The 18401-nt window shown below is 35.2% G+C and overlaps 1 protein-coding gene across 4 annotated transcripts in view; it reads right to left on the bottom strand.

Annotated features, from left to right (window-relative positions):
* The window catches only part of ASCC3 (activating signal cointegrator 1 complex subunit 3), a 261720-nt gene that overhangs the window by 78269 nt on the left and 165050 nt on the right, over nt 1-18401 (bottom strand). For all 4 annotated transcript variants that reach the window (XM_074538569.1, XM_074538568.1, XM_074538567.1 and 1 more), the window contains 6 exons: nt 14889-15008; nt 10698-10862; nt 9754-9840; nt 7363-7539; nt 5135-5360; nt 851-1005 (listed from right to left, as the gene is read on the bottom strand). In XM_074538569.1, the coding sequence (XP_074394670.1) occupies nt 851-1005; nt 5135-5360; nt 7363-7539; nt 9754-9840; nt 10698-10862; nt 14889-15008 (930 nt within the window). The remainder of the gene's footprint in view (nt 1-850; nt 1006-5134; nt 5361-7362; nt 7540-9753; nt 9841-10697; nt 10863-14888; nt 15009-18401) is intronic.

Consider the following 18401-nt stretch of genomic DNA (forward strand, 5'->3'; position numbering starts at 1 on the left):
TTTAATTATGATTAAGGTAAAAATTGTAATCTAAGAGATTTTAAAATTGAATTTTAATAAAAGAACAGATACTTAATATCCACATTTCAAAATAATTTATCTTAAGCATAAATTTCATGAGTCTAAAAGAAGACAATTATGTTTGCCTATGGAGGTATCTTTTTTCCTGTAGAAAGTTTCAGAAGTAACAGCAACAGTACAATGCCCCCATGTGGACATTTCTGTTTCATTTAGATTTATCTTAAATGCATTTCTAATGAACAGATTCTGAATCAAAGGATGTGTGTATAGCTAAATGTGAAACTGGTACGACTGCTTTCATATAAATCTGCAGTATAAAATACAGATGAACATAATTCCAAACATATCTCAGGGTTTTTTTGGTTCAGACAAGTCCCAGCAGAAAAAGGCACTGATATTGTGAGTGTACATTTGTGAAGTCAGGAGGAACAGGAGAACCTGGCATACGTGAACTGCACTTCAAAGCTTTTCTGTGTTTGATGTTTGTTCATATTCAGAGAGCCATTCATGTCTCCCTTTCTCTTGCTTCTCCTTTCTGGGCACATAACTCTAATCTGTGTGTGGCTACTGTAAATATTCAGTATTAAGCATTTGCCACAATATGTTATACACAGCCCAATCTTACATGGCATGGAAATGAAAAATGATCCTTGCCTGCTTTCTTCAACAAAAGTCATAAAAATCATCCCATTCCTATTATCAAATTTGCTTTTTAGCTAAAAGAAATGCTTTTTGAAAAACCCCAAAAGCTATGGACAATCAGTGATCATCTCCTTTAGTGAAACTAAACTAAACCTCCCTTCCTGCCCTCTGCTCCCTCAGTTGGTACCTGGTCGTTCCAGGTGAAGTCGGGCGCGATGCTCAGGCGCACGCGGAGCACCGTGCGGGTGATTGGCTGGATCGTTGCTTCCATGACGATGGAGGGGATTTGGTGGACACACTGTTTTACCTTCAACCCAATTTTCACATGATGCAGCATATGACCTGCCAAGAAAACATCAGGTGTAACGAATTTGCATTTCCAGGAAAAAGCGTACAACGCTGACTTTCAAATACGCTTTCAGAGAGCAGTATTATTGCTTGCTTGTTTTGCTCCTGGCTACGTAAATGTCTGACTCTCTTGACCTGGCATGTCTGAATATTTTGTAATACTTAACTTGAATTAGCAATTTAGAGCCTTGAAAAATCAGTATTAACCCCGTCGTTGGCTATAGCTAAGGGGTTAAAATAACTATTAAGAATTCACACTGAAAATATTATGTCAAGCTAGTTCTCTCTCCTTCACTTCCTTTTAGACCAGGCTCTTATCAAGCCATAGAATTCTTTTTCGGAGCACAAATACCAATTTTTTACTTAATTCAACTTCTACAATTTCTGTGTAGTGATTCAAAGCAGACAGAATGCTTTTCATAAAATTGAAAAAAGGTACTTAATAGGTTAAAAATGCACATAAGTAAACATCTCACAGCAGCTCTGATCTGTGAGAATATACCAGTGTGTAACTGAGACAAAGGAAAAATTAAATGTTGCAATATTTTTTTATTTTCTATTGTAATCATGGTAACTAGGGCAATAAAGTGATTTTATTTATTTAGAAAAATGTCCTACTTGTATTTTGCAGCTCAAATCTCTCTTCCCTTGCTCTTCATTTTGAATATAAAAGAAAGTATGCAGCAGTAATTTCTTTTTTTTACTGAAATTATTCCACCTTCTGGCTTATTTACTACATTTTCACTGAAATTGTAATGTAATTATGTGGAGCACATAATTAGATTTTAATAGTGATGATCATAAATGCTCCCTGTTAAAATCTACCTTACCAATTGCTGCTGATATTTTCTGGTATGATTATGTGGTTCTGTGCATACTTACCATTGAAAAAAATAAAAAAAATTCAAAAAAGAAGTCCTATTATTTGCATTATGTGCAAAGTGACAAGGTGATACAAACCTTTCCTTGCAATTACAAGACATCTATGAGCATAGCATCTGGTATTTTTAAATTGATACTGACTTTCCCTTTTCAGTTTTTCTTATTTAACAAATTGGCAGATAGATTTTTCTCACACAGGTCTTTATACTCTGAAGCAATGAATGGTGACCTTGCTTAAGAATCAAACCCCTAACCACAAGTTTTAACACCAATTTAATCAGTTTAATTTGCAGTTGGTAAAGCAATTGCACCTCCAACAAGTGGGTTATTAAAAACCAAACCCCTTATGTTGGTACACTTGGATGATACATGCAGCATCTCAGCATACTTGCACAGGGACTAGCTTTTGCAATTAGAGGTAAAACTTCAGAAATCATGTTAAATAAAGCTAGATGACAAATATTCAAAGATATGACTCAAAAAACCCATGCAGGGAAGTATACTTTTTACGGCAAAAATCACTTTATCTACATGTGTGAGGTTAACTGTGTTTGTACAGGACAGCACTGGGGCTCTCTTACAGTTATGTGCAAGGGGAAAATAAGGCTCCTCTCCCAACTTCTACCAAAATGTGATAAAACTCTCTCCTCCCTAAGCTCTCTCTTTTTTCTTTTTAATAGTCATATTATGAGAAACCATCAATGGCATTTAAAAAAATATTAAAACCCTAGGAACAAAAGCTGACAAAGAAAATAGGCACGTCTAAAAAAAAAATTTGCTTATTCTAAAATGTTTGTCATCTGCATTCTGAAAAAAAAAAAAAGGGACCGTTTATCTCAGCTAACACAGTGATTTCCTGGCTATCTGGAAACTCCATGGTTACATTGCAATAGCTCATAGATTGGTGTTGATCCATTCATGGTACCCTGGAATAAAGGATCTGTGCACACAACATGCTCTCCACCCATCTGAGGCTTTCATCTCCCCCTAAGCCATGGGCTGAGTTAGCCAGCCAGCTCCTGTCTTTGTCACTCCATCTCCAAGCTCTCCACAACATTTCAAAAGCAAAAGACTGAAACCAGCCCTGGGGGGTAAGAAAACAAGGCAGCACCTGGAAGTTGTGCCTTTCCTCATTTCAGCACAGCTTAGAATTTGAAATAAAAAAACGGTGACTTCCTTTGCATGCCTCAGAAAGAGAGGCCAGACAGGAGGAAGTGTGCCAAGCAACTGCTTCACAGAGATACACACACATCAACCTTCTTTGATATTTATAAGGCTGAAGAACATGAAATATCATCACGTAGGGTCAGCAGTGCCCTATTTCTACAGTCAAATCCCATGTCTCATCTACTTTCAAACTAAGTTAATATAAACCAGAACCAGACAAATTGCAGGTATATTGAGATACATTTCCATCTTGTCAATACTGCTTCCAATACTTTGAAGGAAGAAAAACTGGCTTTGTATTTTTACACAAAATTTCCTGCTTCTCAAGTGAGGATATGGGGAGAAAGAACAGTTGAAAAAACCGAACCCAAATGAAACAAAAACAAACAAAACCAGTCCTGAACTAAAAACAGCTCCACAAAACCAAACAATAACCACAAAATAAAAAAAAAAAACAAAACAAAACACACTAATACAATAATGGAAAAGAACACTAAGCACCTTAAAGGCATCACAAATACACAAAAAATTAACAGTGAGTTAAAAAGTGCTATAACACTTCTGAATGAAAAACTATAATGTTAGCATTTCAAATAAATTGCAATGGTTTTAATACATTTAATATTACCATATTAAAATGCAGGTAAAGTAAGCAGCTAGAACTTTGTCATAGTCTTTTGGTTTAACTTATTAAATGAAAATACAGCATCTAATTCTTCAAACTTTTACATATTTATTTAACTTTTTTCAGCCTAGATTAGGCACATAACAAAGTTTTCCAAACTAGTAATGTAGTACTCCTGCAAATGAAAGAAATATTAAGTTAGATGTGACAGCTTCTAAGCAGTGAGTATGAATGGTATTTTTATTTTAAAATTAGATTTTTCAAAAAATGGCAGTTTGTTTATCAACGGGTTGGTAATAGCAGGTGCAAATGAAGTCCAAAAAAAAAAATACACTAAGGAAAAAGAAATGCATTACAATGCATTTTTTATTTTACTTCAACCAGATGGTGGGCAGCTTATGCACAACAGTTTATACAGACTTACTGGAAATTGTCATTATGTCTATCAGTAGGCTTGTGGATTTTCTCATTATTGGACTGTCAAATCCTTTAAAAAATTCCATTAAGGTTTTGTTGCAGTGACACCAGTGACAATGAATTCTCCATGTTCAATGAAAATTAATGCAGTCTTTCAGAAGAAGGCCATTTACTGATAGCATACCTGGATGTAATAATCTGGTTTTATTCTTTTCCATATTAATAAGAAATTAGGCCACATTGTGCCAACTGGCAAAAGTAAACAGATGCCTTTTATAGTAGTGTGTTATGTAAGGTGGGCAGAAAGGGAAGCACACAGGTCAACATAAATATGTATATCTACACATATCCACCTAAATGCTTATCAATAGACATCTCCTTTCCATCTGTGTTCTGTGACTGCCAGGACAAGGGCTGTCCTTATACTCAGAGCTGTGCCATTTTACAAGTGTGAGACTGGAAAAAACCTTCTTTATTGGACAAACTGTATTAATGTGTGGTATGTGGCTGTGTGGCTTCCCGAGCAGAGAGGGAATATTGATATGTGGGATCTCAGGATCTCAGTCCTGAGGTGCCGAGTCACCGAGACCACCCTTGGGGGGCTCGGGAGTCCTGGAATGTTCCAGAAGTGTCTGGTGGCTGCACTTTGATCCTACACAGGAGACGACACCTGTATGAGGATAGGAGGGTTTCACCGGGGTGAATGGTGAAGGGATTGGTTAATTAGAGGGTGAGACACAGGGTTTAGGATTTCTGTACAGGGGGGTTTAGAGAAGTAAGATGGAGGAATTGGGGTGTGTCCTGTCCTTCTTCTTCTTCTTCTTCTCCTCCATCTTCTGTGGTGATGGTGGCACTTTGGGATTGGTCATTACTGAAAGTGCACCAAACAATAAGAATAAATGGTATTGGGGAAAAATGATAAATATTGTACACGTAACTATGAGTATAAAGATAGGTGACTGGCTCAGATTTAGCTCTTACTTGCCCATTGTTTTCTACAGTTTAAGCCGATCGGCCTTGCTGGTTTCTCACCTATTTCATCTTTCCTCATGTCCTTCATCTTGTCGATGGTGAGATTCTTCTCTTCCAGCTTGGAGAGGACGGAGGGGGGTAGCACTGAGAACTGCCTCAGAGGGCTCACCCAGCCCCAGAGCCGCTTGTCAATGACCTTGCTGAGGTTCAGGAGCCGATAAGTCATGGCAGGCCAACGCTTCCTCAGGGCGATCTCAAAGAGAGCCCGAACAATGCGAGCTGCATTCTGGAAAGTGAAAAGGGGGGGAAAAAAAAAGCAAAACTGTTGTAATTCTCTCAATACTCTTTGTAAAATGAAAAGGATCCCATAGACTCATCTTTGACAAACCATAACAATAGATTTTTGTTTTCGAACTGATTTCAAACATTTTTGAAAATTATTTTTTCCATCACTGTCTAGTGAAAAAACTACCTCATGGCTGCATTCTGAAATTATGAAAAGAAACATGTGCAACCAATTAAAATTGTAGTGTCAGGTCTGCCACAGAACTTTGATCACAGTTATACTAACATTATGGAGTTCTAAATTTATTGCATATCAATCACTTCTGAAGCAAATTCACTTAAAGTACCCCCCCCTATAAGAGACACCTGCAAATTCAGTTTATATGGAAATTCAAGTTTTGTTATTTTCTAATTTATGCTTCTATAATAGCATCCCATCTCACACTGAATTTCACAACATTTGCACAGAAGCTTAACAGTAGTGAATGTTTAAAAACATTTACTATATTCTGAGAATAGCGTATAACCAAACTGTACAAATATGCTTTGGACTTGGGAAAATAATTAATAACATAAGTTTGAATGAGGTCAGTCTTATCCTGAAAACCTAAGTTATGATATTCCTTTTATAAACTTTTCAAGCTGCATTATGAAGCTATGATTTTTTTTTCCTTTTTTTTTCCCCTACCAGTACTATGTCTGGATTAGGAATTATGTTCTTGATTCATTGAATAGAATATAATCATTCCCTACTGGCTCTGCTACGCCAACAGGAATAAAAAATAGAAAATTATTTGGTTATGATAGGAAGCATATGTTACTAAAGAAGCACATTCCTCTTACTTAGAAAGGATGAAAAATTTTCTTAATACTCACTATCCAAATTAAAAAAAAAACCCCACACTTTGTAGCACTGGTTCCACAAGTACAGTTTATGAAGATCTAAGAAGAAGACCATGTTGCCTCACTAAACATGCTATAAATGAGACAGACAAATAAAAGCAATTGCCTTGCAAGCAAAGATTAAAAGGATCCTACTGAAAATGATTTTGCTATGCAAGTGCACAATTTTTATGGTGTGTACAATCAATTCAGCATTTTTTCATTTATACGCATATGTGCTACAAAATACAAACACTTCTGAAAAAGGTTGTGTTACTATGAAAATGTTGCTAAAGACTATGTATAGTTTTGAATATTTAAATCTCATCTTTAGCACCAACCAACTAAGTGCAACTGTTAGATAAACTCTTTCCAAAGCAGTTTTGTAAGGATGAGACAAAAATAACTCCATGCAACATCTCTGCTGACTATTAAATTTCGAAAAGAAGAGTGAGAGTGAGATGGGCTAAAAGGGACCATTTTTTGGGTTCACAATTGTCTAAATAGATCTCTGTGTCATGTCCCCCTCTGTACCTGCCTATGTGTGGTAACTAAACATGCTGTGTTACAATCAACCCTTTAGGTGTCAAATGAAGCCAACAAATACATAGACTGGTATGTCAGTCTGCACATTTTTTGCTGGATTACATCCAGCAACAGAATTACAATAGCACATTTTTCATGAGAAAACCAAGGTATGCGAATCAAACACAAAATATGTTTTGCAGAATGAAGTATAAAAACACACAAAGTATAAAAATAGATTACAACAGTTTTTCACATTTAGAAGAAAACCCTGAAATTTAAAGAATATAATTTTTGTGCAATCACAGTTAGAGGAACTAAGTAGAATAAGATTACATGGGTACTACAAACAAAAAAGGACATTCATAATTAACAAAAACTGCCATAGACTCTCAAGGTAGCCTTTAGCAAAACTTTTGTACTCAAGTGTTATGGCTCACATGCATGCACAAACACAAGGCTCTGATTTTCAAAGAAATTTGCACAAAAATGTACAAAAAAGATGTAGATTGGGGCCTACTTGTATAATTGTAAATATCTGGGAGAATTAAAAAAGCAGAAGTCAGCAACAAATATGCAGAAAATACTATTTTTACCTGTGCAACATATGCAGAATCCGAAATAAGGGAGAAGCTGTCCATCTCCCCTCTGCTAATGTATGTTTGAAGGAGGATATTAATTTTTCCATAATTGTTTTCCACACCTCCTGGAGCAGGGAGTTCACAGAAATCATTTAGTAAGGTATCTAGCTCTTCTATTTCTTCTTCTCTTACCTACAACACAATTATACATTATGAAGAGGCTGAAGCAATTTGATGAAAATTTTTACACTGAAATCAAATTTTCCTTATAACATAGTTATATTACTTTTAAATGGAGTCTCTAGTTTTAAGGAGAAAAAAAAGAAGAAAAAAAGCAGTAAACCCACATCTTCCACAATGCAATTAATAGACCATAATTGAAACTATCTTAATAGGGACACAATTACATTTTGTTATTCATCACCATCTATTAAGGTTGCCATTGACATACAAAAATTTGATATGCCACAAAAATTGAATCTTGTGACCTTGTCATCCTTCATCTGATGAGATTTTATTTTTTATTTGACCAGAGTAAAAACTTCTGTCCATCTGGATTAGGGCAATCTTGATTTAACATTAAATGTACTCATTACAGTTACACAGTTTGCATGTGATATAATACATTTTTAAACTCAAAACTGTGAAGTACTATGATTCATCATATTAAAATTTCCACTGTTAATAAGATTAAGTCTTAATATGAGTAAAGAAATATTAATATCTATGGTTTGAATAATGCATAACATTTCACATTCTAACTGATGACCCTTACATGGCAAAACTAGCATAAATCTACATATTCTTTGACTTACTGATAGTCTGTTAGTGTAAAACTTATTTGAAGAGGGTAAATGTTTGGTCCCTGCAGGGAACCATCTGAAAGTAATTTTCATTTGGACCTGACTACCTGACATACAAAAGACCCTAAGACAATTGGGTTAAAATCCCCAACTTTCTAGTGACTAGTCCCACAGGAAAGAAAGACATGAAGTACAGAACCATCATAAATGACTCCACTTTCAGGGGAATACTATGCTCTGCTAACAACAGCATTTTTGATATTTTTTTCTGCTCTTGCACAGCACAAGTACACGTCTTATCCAGATCTGTATTTCAGCTACTGGTGAGTTACATATATCAAAATTCAGAATTTTTAAAGGCATTATGGAAATGTGATTAATTTATCAAAAGACACAATTTCTATCACACAGAGGGGCAAATTGTGTGCTATTCTTGTGAAAACCAGTTATTCATTTTAACATTCAGAGCTGCACAGTAAATGAATCACAAAAATCTGGAAATGACAGTGCACTGATGCCATACCATATAAATTTGAGAAAGTAAACTAGAAAAACTGTGCTTTAGTCAAGAAGCATCACTACTAACTTTATTAAAAATATAGAAACATATCACATGATATTTTCCATATGCTTTCCTTTTAAATATTAAATTACGCTAAATTTAGACCTAGTCAAGCATTATCACTGTCATAAAAAAAACCCTTCTAGCTTGGAAAATGTTCCATGTATGACTGTGAAACCTCACTGCTTATTATCTTCTATAATAGAAGAGATTACAGCAAAATAGAATTTCTCCATTAGATAAAGAGATGGTAATACCCAGACAATGTGTGCAAATATGTAAATATGTAGATGGTGAGGGATTCACGCTGTCAGCTCGCAGAGCCAGGTGAATGAGAGCCAGCTCTGATCTGCAACTTGTATAATTGTGGTAAAATGGCAATGAGCCCAAGCTAACAAACCCTGTGGAGTCTGGCTCGTCCCTCTGTGAGATGGAAGCATGGGCAAACAAGCTCGTGCCAGCTTGGAATGTGCTGCCTTGTGTCCTGCCCACACGGGAGGCAAAGAGGGAGGTTGGAATTGAACTGAGTACAATACAGCAGTAATCTTATAACCTGTGTAAAATCTTACGATAACTTTCCAGATTTCAGATTTGAATTTACGAGAATTGATCGTTCTGCCAATCTAATATTGTTCCCTGCAGAAAATATATCAGAATTCACTTCACTTCCGTGAGTCCTGCCTCATTCTGATAAAGCAAACTGTTCAGGGAGACATCCAATAATGCCTTGAACTTCAAACAGGGAAACGATCTCATCCCTCGGCACACTATTCAGATGGACACTTAGCTTCACCTGTTAATAATTGAGGAGCTGAAAAGTTCTTAAAAGCATTTTAAAGAATTACTCAAAGATCCATAACTAGCTATTAAATGTGCATTACAGTTCAAGCTGAACTACGTACAAATTTGAGCGAGAGCATATTATGTTTACTCAGAAAACATTTTATAATGGTGCTTAGCATTTAACAAAACTTGTGTCTGTAGACAGTATTTATTAAGTACTACAGAAGTGTCAAGCTTCAAGAAATTCTTTAACTTTACCTTTATCTGTTCAAACTCTTCAGCTTTTGATACTATAGCAAGAATATCACCTTCAGTTTTATGAGCATCAAACAATTCATTGAAAGTCTATTAAAAATAAAAAGAATTGATTTGTCACTGGAAATAAAAATACACATATAGCAGGAAACAAAGAAACCTTAGCCAAGAGTTTAAAAGGCATATAAGGCTAAAATGCAAGTTATTGGAAGACCAGGGTAATGCAATTTAAACAGGAATAAATTCCATAATGACTTTCTGTCACTTTCAGAAAAACAATTCCCCCCAGTGCCTTGGTCACCCCAACATCAAGAGACATGCAACGTGGCCACTTAAGAAAAAAAGTCTACGACATATCTGACTGAATAAATACATGCGACTCATTATATACAGTGACAGTATACAGTTAAAAATTATTAATGCTGAGTCTTTTCTTTCTTTTATTCAAGAAAAACATTTATTTGCTAAGAAAGAAAATGTTTTAAGATGAACGTGTACATCAAATCAAGTTTCTAATACTACAAAATTTTGAACATGTTTACAACACAATCTGATTACAGCGCCAGAAGTTGTTCAAGGTTGTTAACGTGACAGGACTTTCTCCCAGAGAAGGTCATCTATTATCAGACACTACAGTGCAATGTGCTATCAAGTACTAATGGTTGCACACACCATGAATATCAAAATGTTTCTTATAATTCTTCTACAACAAGTCAAAAAGACCACAGAAATTTAAGTCTCATCTCACACTGAGTCTAAATTTTGAGTATTGCTTGATATTTAGTTTCTTTCTTTTTCCTATTTCCTCTCCCCCCATTTCAGTAAATATGATTTGAGAATACAGTGAACAAATCAGCTACATATTCTGTAATATCTTACAACTATTTTAGGCATATATTTAAAAAAAAAAGGAAAAAACCCTCCAGAAACAGGACATCATCTTTTACCTCTATAGTATTGTATTTAATATAGTAGTGGCTGGCAGTTCTGCCTAAATCTGTTGAAGAGAAAAAGCCAGTCCGTTCTTCAAAGCGAATCATGCGGGCTTTGTCCAGTTTTCTGCCAACTTCAATCACCAATTGTTCTCTGTGCTTTTCTAGACCTGGATCCATCTAAATATGAAACACACACATTTATTTGCATAAAAGAAGTATTTAATATATAATTTTCTTGAAGTAATCCAGTCACACAAAGTCAAAAATCTGATAAAATGAAGGTACAGTTATTAAGTCATAATTTTCTTGCAATCTCACTAATAACAATTATATTGACATTACTGACCAAAACCTGTACGTACAGGATGAAAGAATCAGAATAAAATTACTTTTACAATTTTTTGGGACTATCATTACAATGGAGACCAATACTATTTATGAAACAAATCTAGTATGATTATGAAACAAATTTACACTGAAAATTTTGAAAGATGTTGTAATGATAACATATTCTTTATTATCATTACTGTATCACTTCAAAAAAACATGTAATCTTTTGGCACCTTCTGTTGATGAAAATGGCTGAAGATATACCTTCCTGTGTAGCTGACATGAGGCTGGCTTTAATTGCATAGATAATAGATTAAGCTTCAAATTGCATGGCTTAAATGTTTCCTAGGAAAAAACCTTTAATATCCCCAAAAGCTTTTGGTACGTTAATTGGGATATTCTAATTAGTGAGTTACAGATGTACAGTAACATTCATGTTAAAAGCACACAAAGGAGCTTCCTGTGCCCAACATCACTTCTATTCATACCAAAGTTCAGGAACTTGGACATTTTGTCCTACTAATAATGCACATTTTCTCATTAGTACATAAAAGGCTGGGCAAAACTCCCATCTGAGTAGGAACTGCTGTATAATTGTGTGTTTCCACACCAGGCACCTGGGATATCCACACTGACACGGATGAGTGAAAAGGATTCATGGTTATGTTAACCTTCTGCAGTATGTGCACCTGAGATATGGCTCTAATTACACAAGCAATAATTAGTTTTAAGGACTGAAACACCGTTCTAGTCCACAGGCAGTATTCTTATTTCAGGACTCGTGTATAGTTCAGACTTCCCACAGAATAAGTCATACCAGCTCTCTGGGAAAAACTGAAACAGAGATACATGGCCAAGACAGCAAAAAGGAGCAGGCTATAAGAATTGTTGTGCCTTGGTCTGCTCTGGTTTTCCCTGGGCCAGGATTCAGTTTCACCTTTGTGCAGAAGGACATCATCCCACGGTCGGTGTAGCTGCAGACAAACGTAGTCATCTCCACAAAGCAGCTGGAGACTCCTTCCTGATATTCCATGTTTGCCAGTTGCCCTGAAGCTGTTTCTCCTTAGTTATGGCTTGCCTTAGTTTCAAGTCAAAAGCTAAGATGGCAAAGGTCTAGACTTCTTTTCTCAATAGTAAGTCATGCATTGAGGCCAGATTTCAGAGCAGAGTTGGTAAAAAAAAAAGTGATCTAGATGCCAGATGTTCAATATTTCTTAAAACTATCGTGGGGAAAAAATTAATGAAAAATCAAAATAACTCCCTATTCCCCTATTCCTTCAGCAGTCCAAAGTACCCACCAATCTTTTGCCTTCCAAAAAGCTGAGGCTGCAACAGCACACTAATATTTTTAAAAAGTTTTAACTTTAAAGGAAAGGTCACCAACTGAAAAAAACTGTGAAACAATATTTGAGTTTAGAGAATCCATGGTTAGCACCCTTCTTGTTGAACTTGCGTAAGTAGAAATCCTCAGAATAAAGGATCCAGCCTAGAACAGCTTTAAGCCATTCTCTTTAAAATGAGCCTTGGCATGTCCACAGTAAGAAACTGAGCAGGTCTGGAGCATACATATGGAAATTTAAGAATGCTTGATAAAGTACATTACTATCCATTATAAAGTACATTATTATGCACACTGTTTTCTTCTAACTTACTGAGAGAAATGTTAGGCAGAAGCTCCTCTAATTTTTATATCTAGACATAAGTTTTACGGTGGTAAAAAGCTCTGCTTAACTGTGGGAACACCAAAGAATGGAACAAAAAAGAGGAGAAAATAGACAAAGAAGGTTTATTAATCCAGGCACCTTTTCAATGGAACCCCAGAAGTATGAGAAAATCCCTGTAATTCATACTACTGACTTCACTAATACATTTGAATTTGCTCCACTTTTTCCTACCACTCTTTTTTTTTTTTTTTGTTTGTCTTGCTGCTCGTCATTAATTCTGGCCATTTTCATGAATCAGTAAGAGGCATTATTGGCATTTCTGGCAAACAACTTGAAAAATCACAAATCAAAGCAGTGGACTGCAGTAGCCTGCTCCTGGGTGCAGCCCAGAGAGATTCTGGAGACATGTGGGGTTCCAAAGATGTGTGGGTGCCCTGAAGTACAATCACTGGATGTGGTGAGCACCAGTGGAAAGGGAATGGGGAATGAGTTTGCAGGATCTCAGTCTCATCAAACAACTAGGAAATGTGATCCATGAGGGATACAGGGATTCTGAATGGATAACACTGACTGTCAGTGAAAACAGAGACAGGAATTGGCATACTGCAATTACTAAAGTGCACTACGACACCAGGTATGAAAATTGGATACCTATACCTAGAATGGTCTAACTTACCAAAGCTTTGCTTATACCTGCACTAGAGCATTCATATACTCTCTATCACACATAAGCTTTGATGTTTAAAGCTGGTTTGTCTAGAAAACAAGAGGATTTGCATTGGTTTTGCTCCTACATGAATGGGTAACACTTCACAGTGATATAATTTGTTACTGCCTTAACTCAAAAATATGAATGTCTAACAGTAGCACATCAAATCCAAAGGAGTAGAAAGAAGGTTAGTGGAGCAATCCTCACTTTCTCAGCAGCTGAACAGAAACACTAGAGCAGGGGGAAGGAGAAAAACTCCTGTTCATTGTTTTTAAAATTTTTAAAAGACATTTCTGTTACTGATATTTTCCCCACTTATTATCACCACAGTTACATTTCTTTTAATCTCGAATTTGATAGTGAAACAAAAACCAGAATTTTTATTAGTGGGACAACAACATTCTTCTCACTAGCAAATCAGTTTTTGATTCTCATTTATCTATTACTTTGTGGTGTATGTTATATACTGTTATATTAACATATGGCAATGCACTATACAGCTTTTTATAGAAAATAAATTTGAGATGACCAGAGGTCTAAAGGCGTCTTCAGAAGCTTCCTTAGCAATAGCACACCTATTTCCACTGCAGTTTCCACTACCAGAGACAAAACATCTGAAACAACTGTCTGCTGACATATACCTCTGCATGTCACCATGACCTAACAAACTGCTGCTCACAATGTCAAAATAAATCACAAAGTCACAAAAGGGATCCTTGACGTGAAATAAACTGCAGGTACCACACAGGTACTTGTGAGTTTGCCCTGCATTAGGCTCAATTAACTGTGTATAACCATGCTTACATTAAATGCTATAAACAACTGTACAAAGGAAAAGGTAATAATATTTAGATTATCCGTAAAAATCTTCATAAAAATTATTAATTTTTAATTGATTTCCCTAAAAATTATTAATCTTCCTAAAAATTACAGATAATGGAAAAGACTTGAAAAAACCCCCTTTTGTAAATGTGCAGTGATTCGTATCACAGCACAGAATGCTTGTAAATATGAAAAAAAAATCCAAACAAATAAATTAAAAATCTTATAATTAATAAATCATATGATAGAAAATATCACCCAATTAAAATGTTTATTTTCTAGTTTATAAATTATTATACCAGGAAACATTCTAAAACAAAAGCTGATGGAGTGAGTGGGAATCAAGCAACTCAAAAATGCTTTCTTTTATCACTTCTATCTAGTCTACAAAACTGAAACACTGAAAACAGCCAAACTTACAGTAACTGTGTGATAAGAATGAATGGTGTCCTTTGGAGCATAACTTGACCAGCTAAAATGTATTTTTATGTGAACAGAAGGGGCCTCATAATTCAGTGTTAAAAACACTCTGCTACAGAAAATATCTTCCTTTTTCTAAGCACTTTAAAAGAATTGCTGATGTCAGGTTAAGTAGAAATAGCAAATATTTATCCTTACATCAGGGAAGGATTAGAGACTCAGAACAGGTTACAGATTTTTTTAAAATGCGTTTTATACCTGATAAGCTTTGTGACTGATGCCATATACTAATGGATTTGCTCTCATCCGTACATAAAGATAAGTGTAACTTATCCACTTTACTGCTTCTTCCACATTAGTTACCGTGCCAAGAGCAATCTGGAAATAGGAGAAGAGACAAAATTAAGTATATACGTTACAGCTGTACATAAGTACTTGCCTGAAAACACATGGAATTCAGAGTATTAGCACAAGATTAAAGAAAGTGTTGGGATATATCGAATGCACATAATTTTGAAATAGTCCTAAACCAATAACTTGACTAATTTATGCAATTTTATCTTGTGAACATGTAATAACATGGGTTGCTTTGACTTAATACTATAGATACAGTGACCATAAATGATCTTTCATACATCACTTACAATTTTTACAACTAAAAGATATTATTGAGCTAGACTGTTATAAAAATAAAAAGACAAACAAACCAAAATTATTCTGTAGTGGATATGGTCAAGGTAATTGAAAGAGCAAAATGATACCAAGAATCTTTAGGTTTTTTTCTTCCTCATACTTGGAAATACTTTTATGCACAGTCTTTATAAATAGTTTTCTCCTTTTGTAGCTGCAAGTCAAACATACAGGTATCTGCCAGATTTTTGGTATATCAAAATATAACAAAATTGAATAGACTTTATATTTATATATCTATATATAACTATCTATATATATTTATCCATATCTGTCTCTCTCTCTATATATATATATATACATACATATTTATTTATTTATTTATTTATTTATTTATTTATATTTCAAGGCTAAATCAGGTGTACCAAACAATTTTTTGTACTGGTTTTTTTTTCCTGAAAATTGAATACTTTTATCACCAAATTGTTGACCACATACATATTTTTGCTTGATAACTTCAGCTCTATTTTGTACTGATTACACTCACGAGAAACATTTTACAATTTAATTCCAGTTAACCTGATTTTACCAGAAGAATTGAATATTTCCTGCATGTCCCATGAACAAATCTTTTTTGGTTGTTGTTGGTTGTTAAAACAAGCAAAAGTCCCTCTTTCCAAAGTTTTGTGATTCATTACTGCATTCTTAAAGCTATATTTGTTTTATTGGTGTTTGGATTTCATATAAATCTTCCACGTGACTTGGCAGAAATAATAATTTTTAAAAGCCTATAGAACTGAGTACATGTGCATGTTCAGACTGAAGTACCTAGACCTTAATAACAACACTGACATTCTTTTTCAGATAATATAAATACCTGGTAAAAAAATAACAATGAAAGGCATATCTGCCTTGAGTAAACTTGAATCCTGTACAACCTTGTTAATATCAATGCCTAATAGCATGGAGTAACCCTAGGCTTTGCTTAACACACTTTTCAAGTGGTATTTTGTTGTTCCAAAGCTTAAGGAGATGGGGGAAGTCCCATAGTATTGCTTTTCAAGGCAATAGCCACAAAGAGCACTGAAGTAGTCACAAAGCATTCAGTTCTTCACAGACTACTCCAGGGACAACATGGAACAGAGCCCACAGGTTACTGATACTTGATTTGTACACAAGTTATTTGGAGCATTTGGTTTCTTTGCATGACTCAAATATCTTTCAGTGCAGAACTTGAAAGAGCTTAAAACATAGTCCACTAGTAGCATTTTCAAGAACCACTTTCATAATCATGAAAACATAATATTCTTGTTACTGAAGACAATGAAGTCTGAAAAAAACCAAAACAAAACATGACTTACTTTTTATTTGCCTCATTTGTTCAAACATCTGATTCTATTGCTATTCTATTCTATTCTAGTAAATAATTTTAATAAGTTAAAAGCAAAACTGAGGAAAAAAGCAATTGTGAAATACAGTTGGGTTTCAGATATGGCACTGAAATCTAATACTGTGCTTTCCTTTTTCCCACAAATTCAATAATATGCAGGCAAAAAAACCCCAGAGCAATTTCTAAATATTTGCTGCCATCTAGTGCTCAAGTAAAGTTCTTAGGGACTGAAAATTTATCCTACATTAAACAGTATGGATGATCCAAGTTTCCAGCACTTCCTCAACGGTGTATTAGGCATTTAGTAACAGATGGAATAATTGGTGAGCAGAAATATTTACTATCTTGACATTGTATTGTCCAATTGCACCAGTTTTCATAAAGCAATTCTGATTTTTCATAGCTCAAATATAATAATGTTTCATCACTCACAGAATGCAGTTTTAAGTACTATTTTTATCCAACTCACAGTGTAATTTTAAATTACAGCAATAATCAGCATCACACAATTTTAACTAATTTTGCAGTGACCAACGTTGCCATCACTGAGCAACATGCCTAGTAGCATTTATTGTCATTTATTTTCTTTTTGCCAACCTTTTTTTTACAAATGCTACACCGCAAATTTTATCAAGTTGAATGATATTTCAGAGGAGGTGGTTTTGATTTGCAAAAAAGTGTAAACAGATATAAGTAGCATGGCTTTTGATGGGCAGCTCTTGAAAAATGAGTTTTTTTTTCTCTGATATTTCTGATGCTTAGAAAATGGCATAAAAATATTACTGATAATATATATTGAACTTATTATATAGCATAATACATTCTTTTTTACATACATGTGCCTTTTTTACAAATATACTGTCTGTTATTGTTGTATAATAGAGTCTGAATACACAAAGAAAAATTTCAATGTATATATATATATATTTGTTGGTAAGGTAAGAGAGCAAGGAACCTTTCTTACAACCGAATAAGCAATTTTCTGTTTCCTTTGGAAACCAGTGGATTTTAAATTACTATTTCAGCCCCACAGGACTATGGTCTTAGTCTGTTAAGCTTTTGAAATAATTAATGCTAGTAGAACTGTCCCAAGTCAGACAGAACCTCCTGTGCTTTGCCCCATACTCAGATCTGCCATTCAGTCATCCAGCTCCTGAGGGATTTTTTTTTTAGGATGGACTCTGAAGGAATTTTTCTTCTCTTCTCAGAACCCTTTCTTTCAAGGCAGAAGATGAAGAGGTTTGTCCAGATTTAAAAAGCCACCAGGTTCTACATTCCTGCCTTCAGAGGAAAATGGCAAGCACATGCAAGTGAAGGCACACACCCTGGGGAAGGTATGCCCACTGTCCAGCACTGCAAATCATTTCCTAAGCTCTCTGGGGAAAGGAGTCAGCCCAGCAAACAAGCTGGAGTCCAGCTGTGGTTGTCAGGGAGGGCTCCATCAGGTGGAAACCATTAGGGAAGGAATGGTGTCCTGCATTGTATGAGCTATTGATGATAGTTCCCAGATAAGTTAAAGTTTATGGTCTGATTAAACCATATCCCCTGCATCTTATCTTTCTTCCTGTATTTCCAGAAAAGACAGCCATAGGTATTTTCTGTTTGCCAGCTGGTCAACTGCCCCAGGACTTGCTCTTCCCAACTAAGTACCTTAACTAGCTGTTTTACTCCTTTTTACATCCTATTATGCCCACTGGCAAAATCTCAGCAAAAACAAAAAAGGAAAAGGGCATCTCCATGCCTTCGTTGAT

Source organism: Zonotrichia albicollis, chromosome 3, assembly GCF_047830755.1.
Source record: "Zonotrichia albicollis isolate bZonAlb1 chromosome 3, bZonAlb1.hap1, whole genome shotgun sequence".
NCBI lineage: Eukaryota > Metazoa > Chordata > Aves > Passeriformes > Passerellidae > Zonotrichia > Zonotrichia albicollis.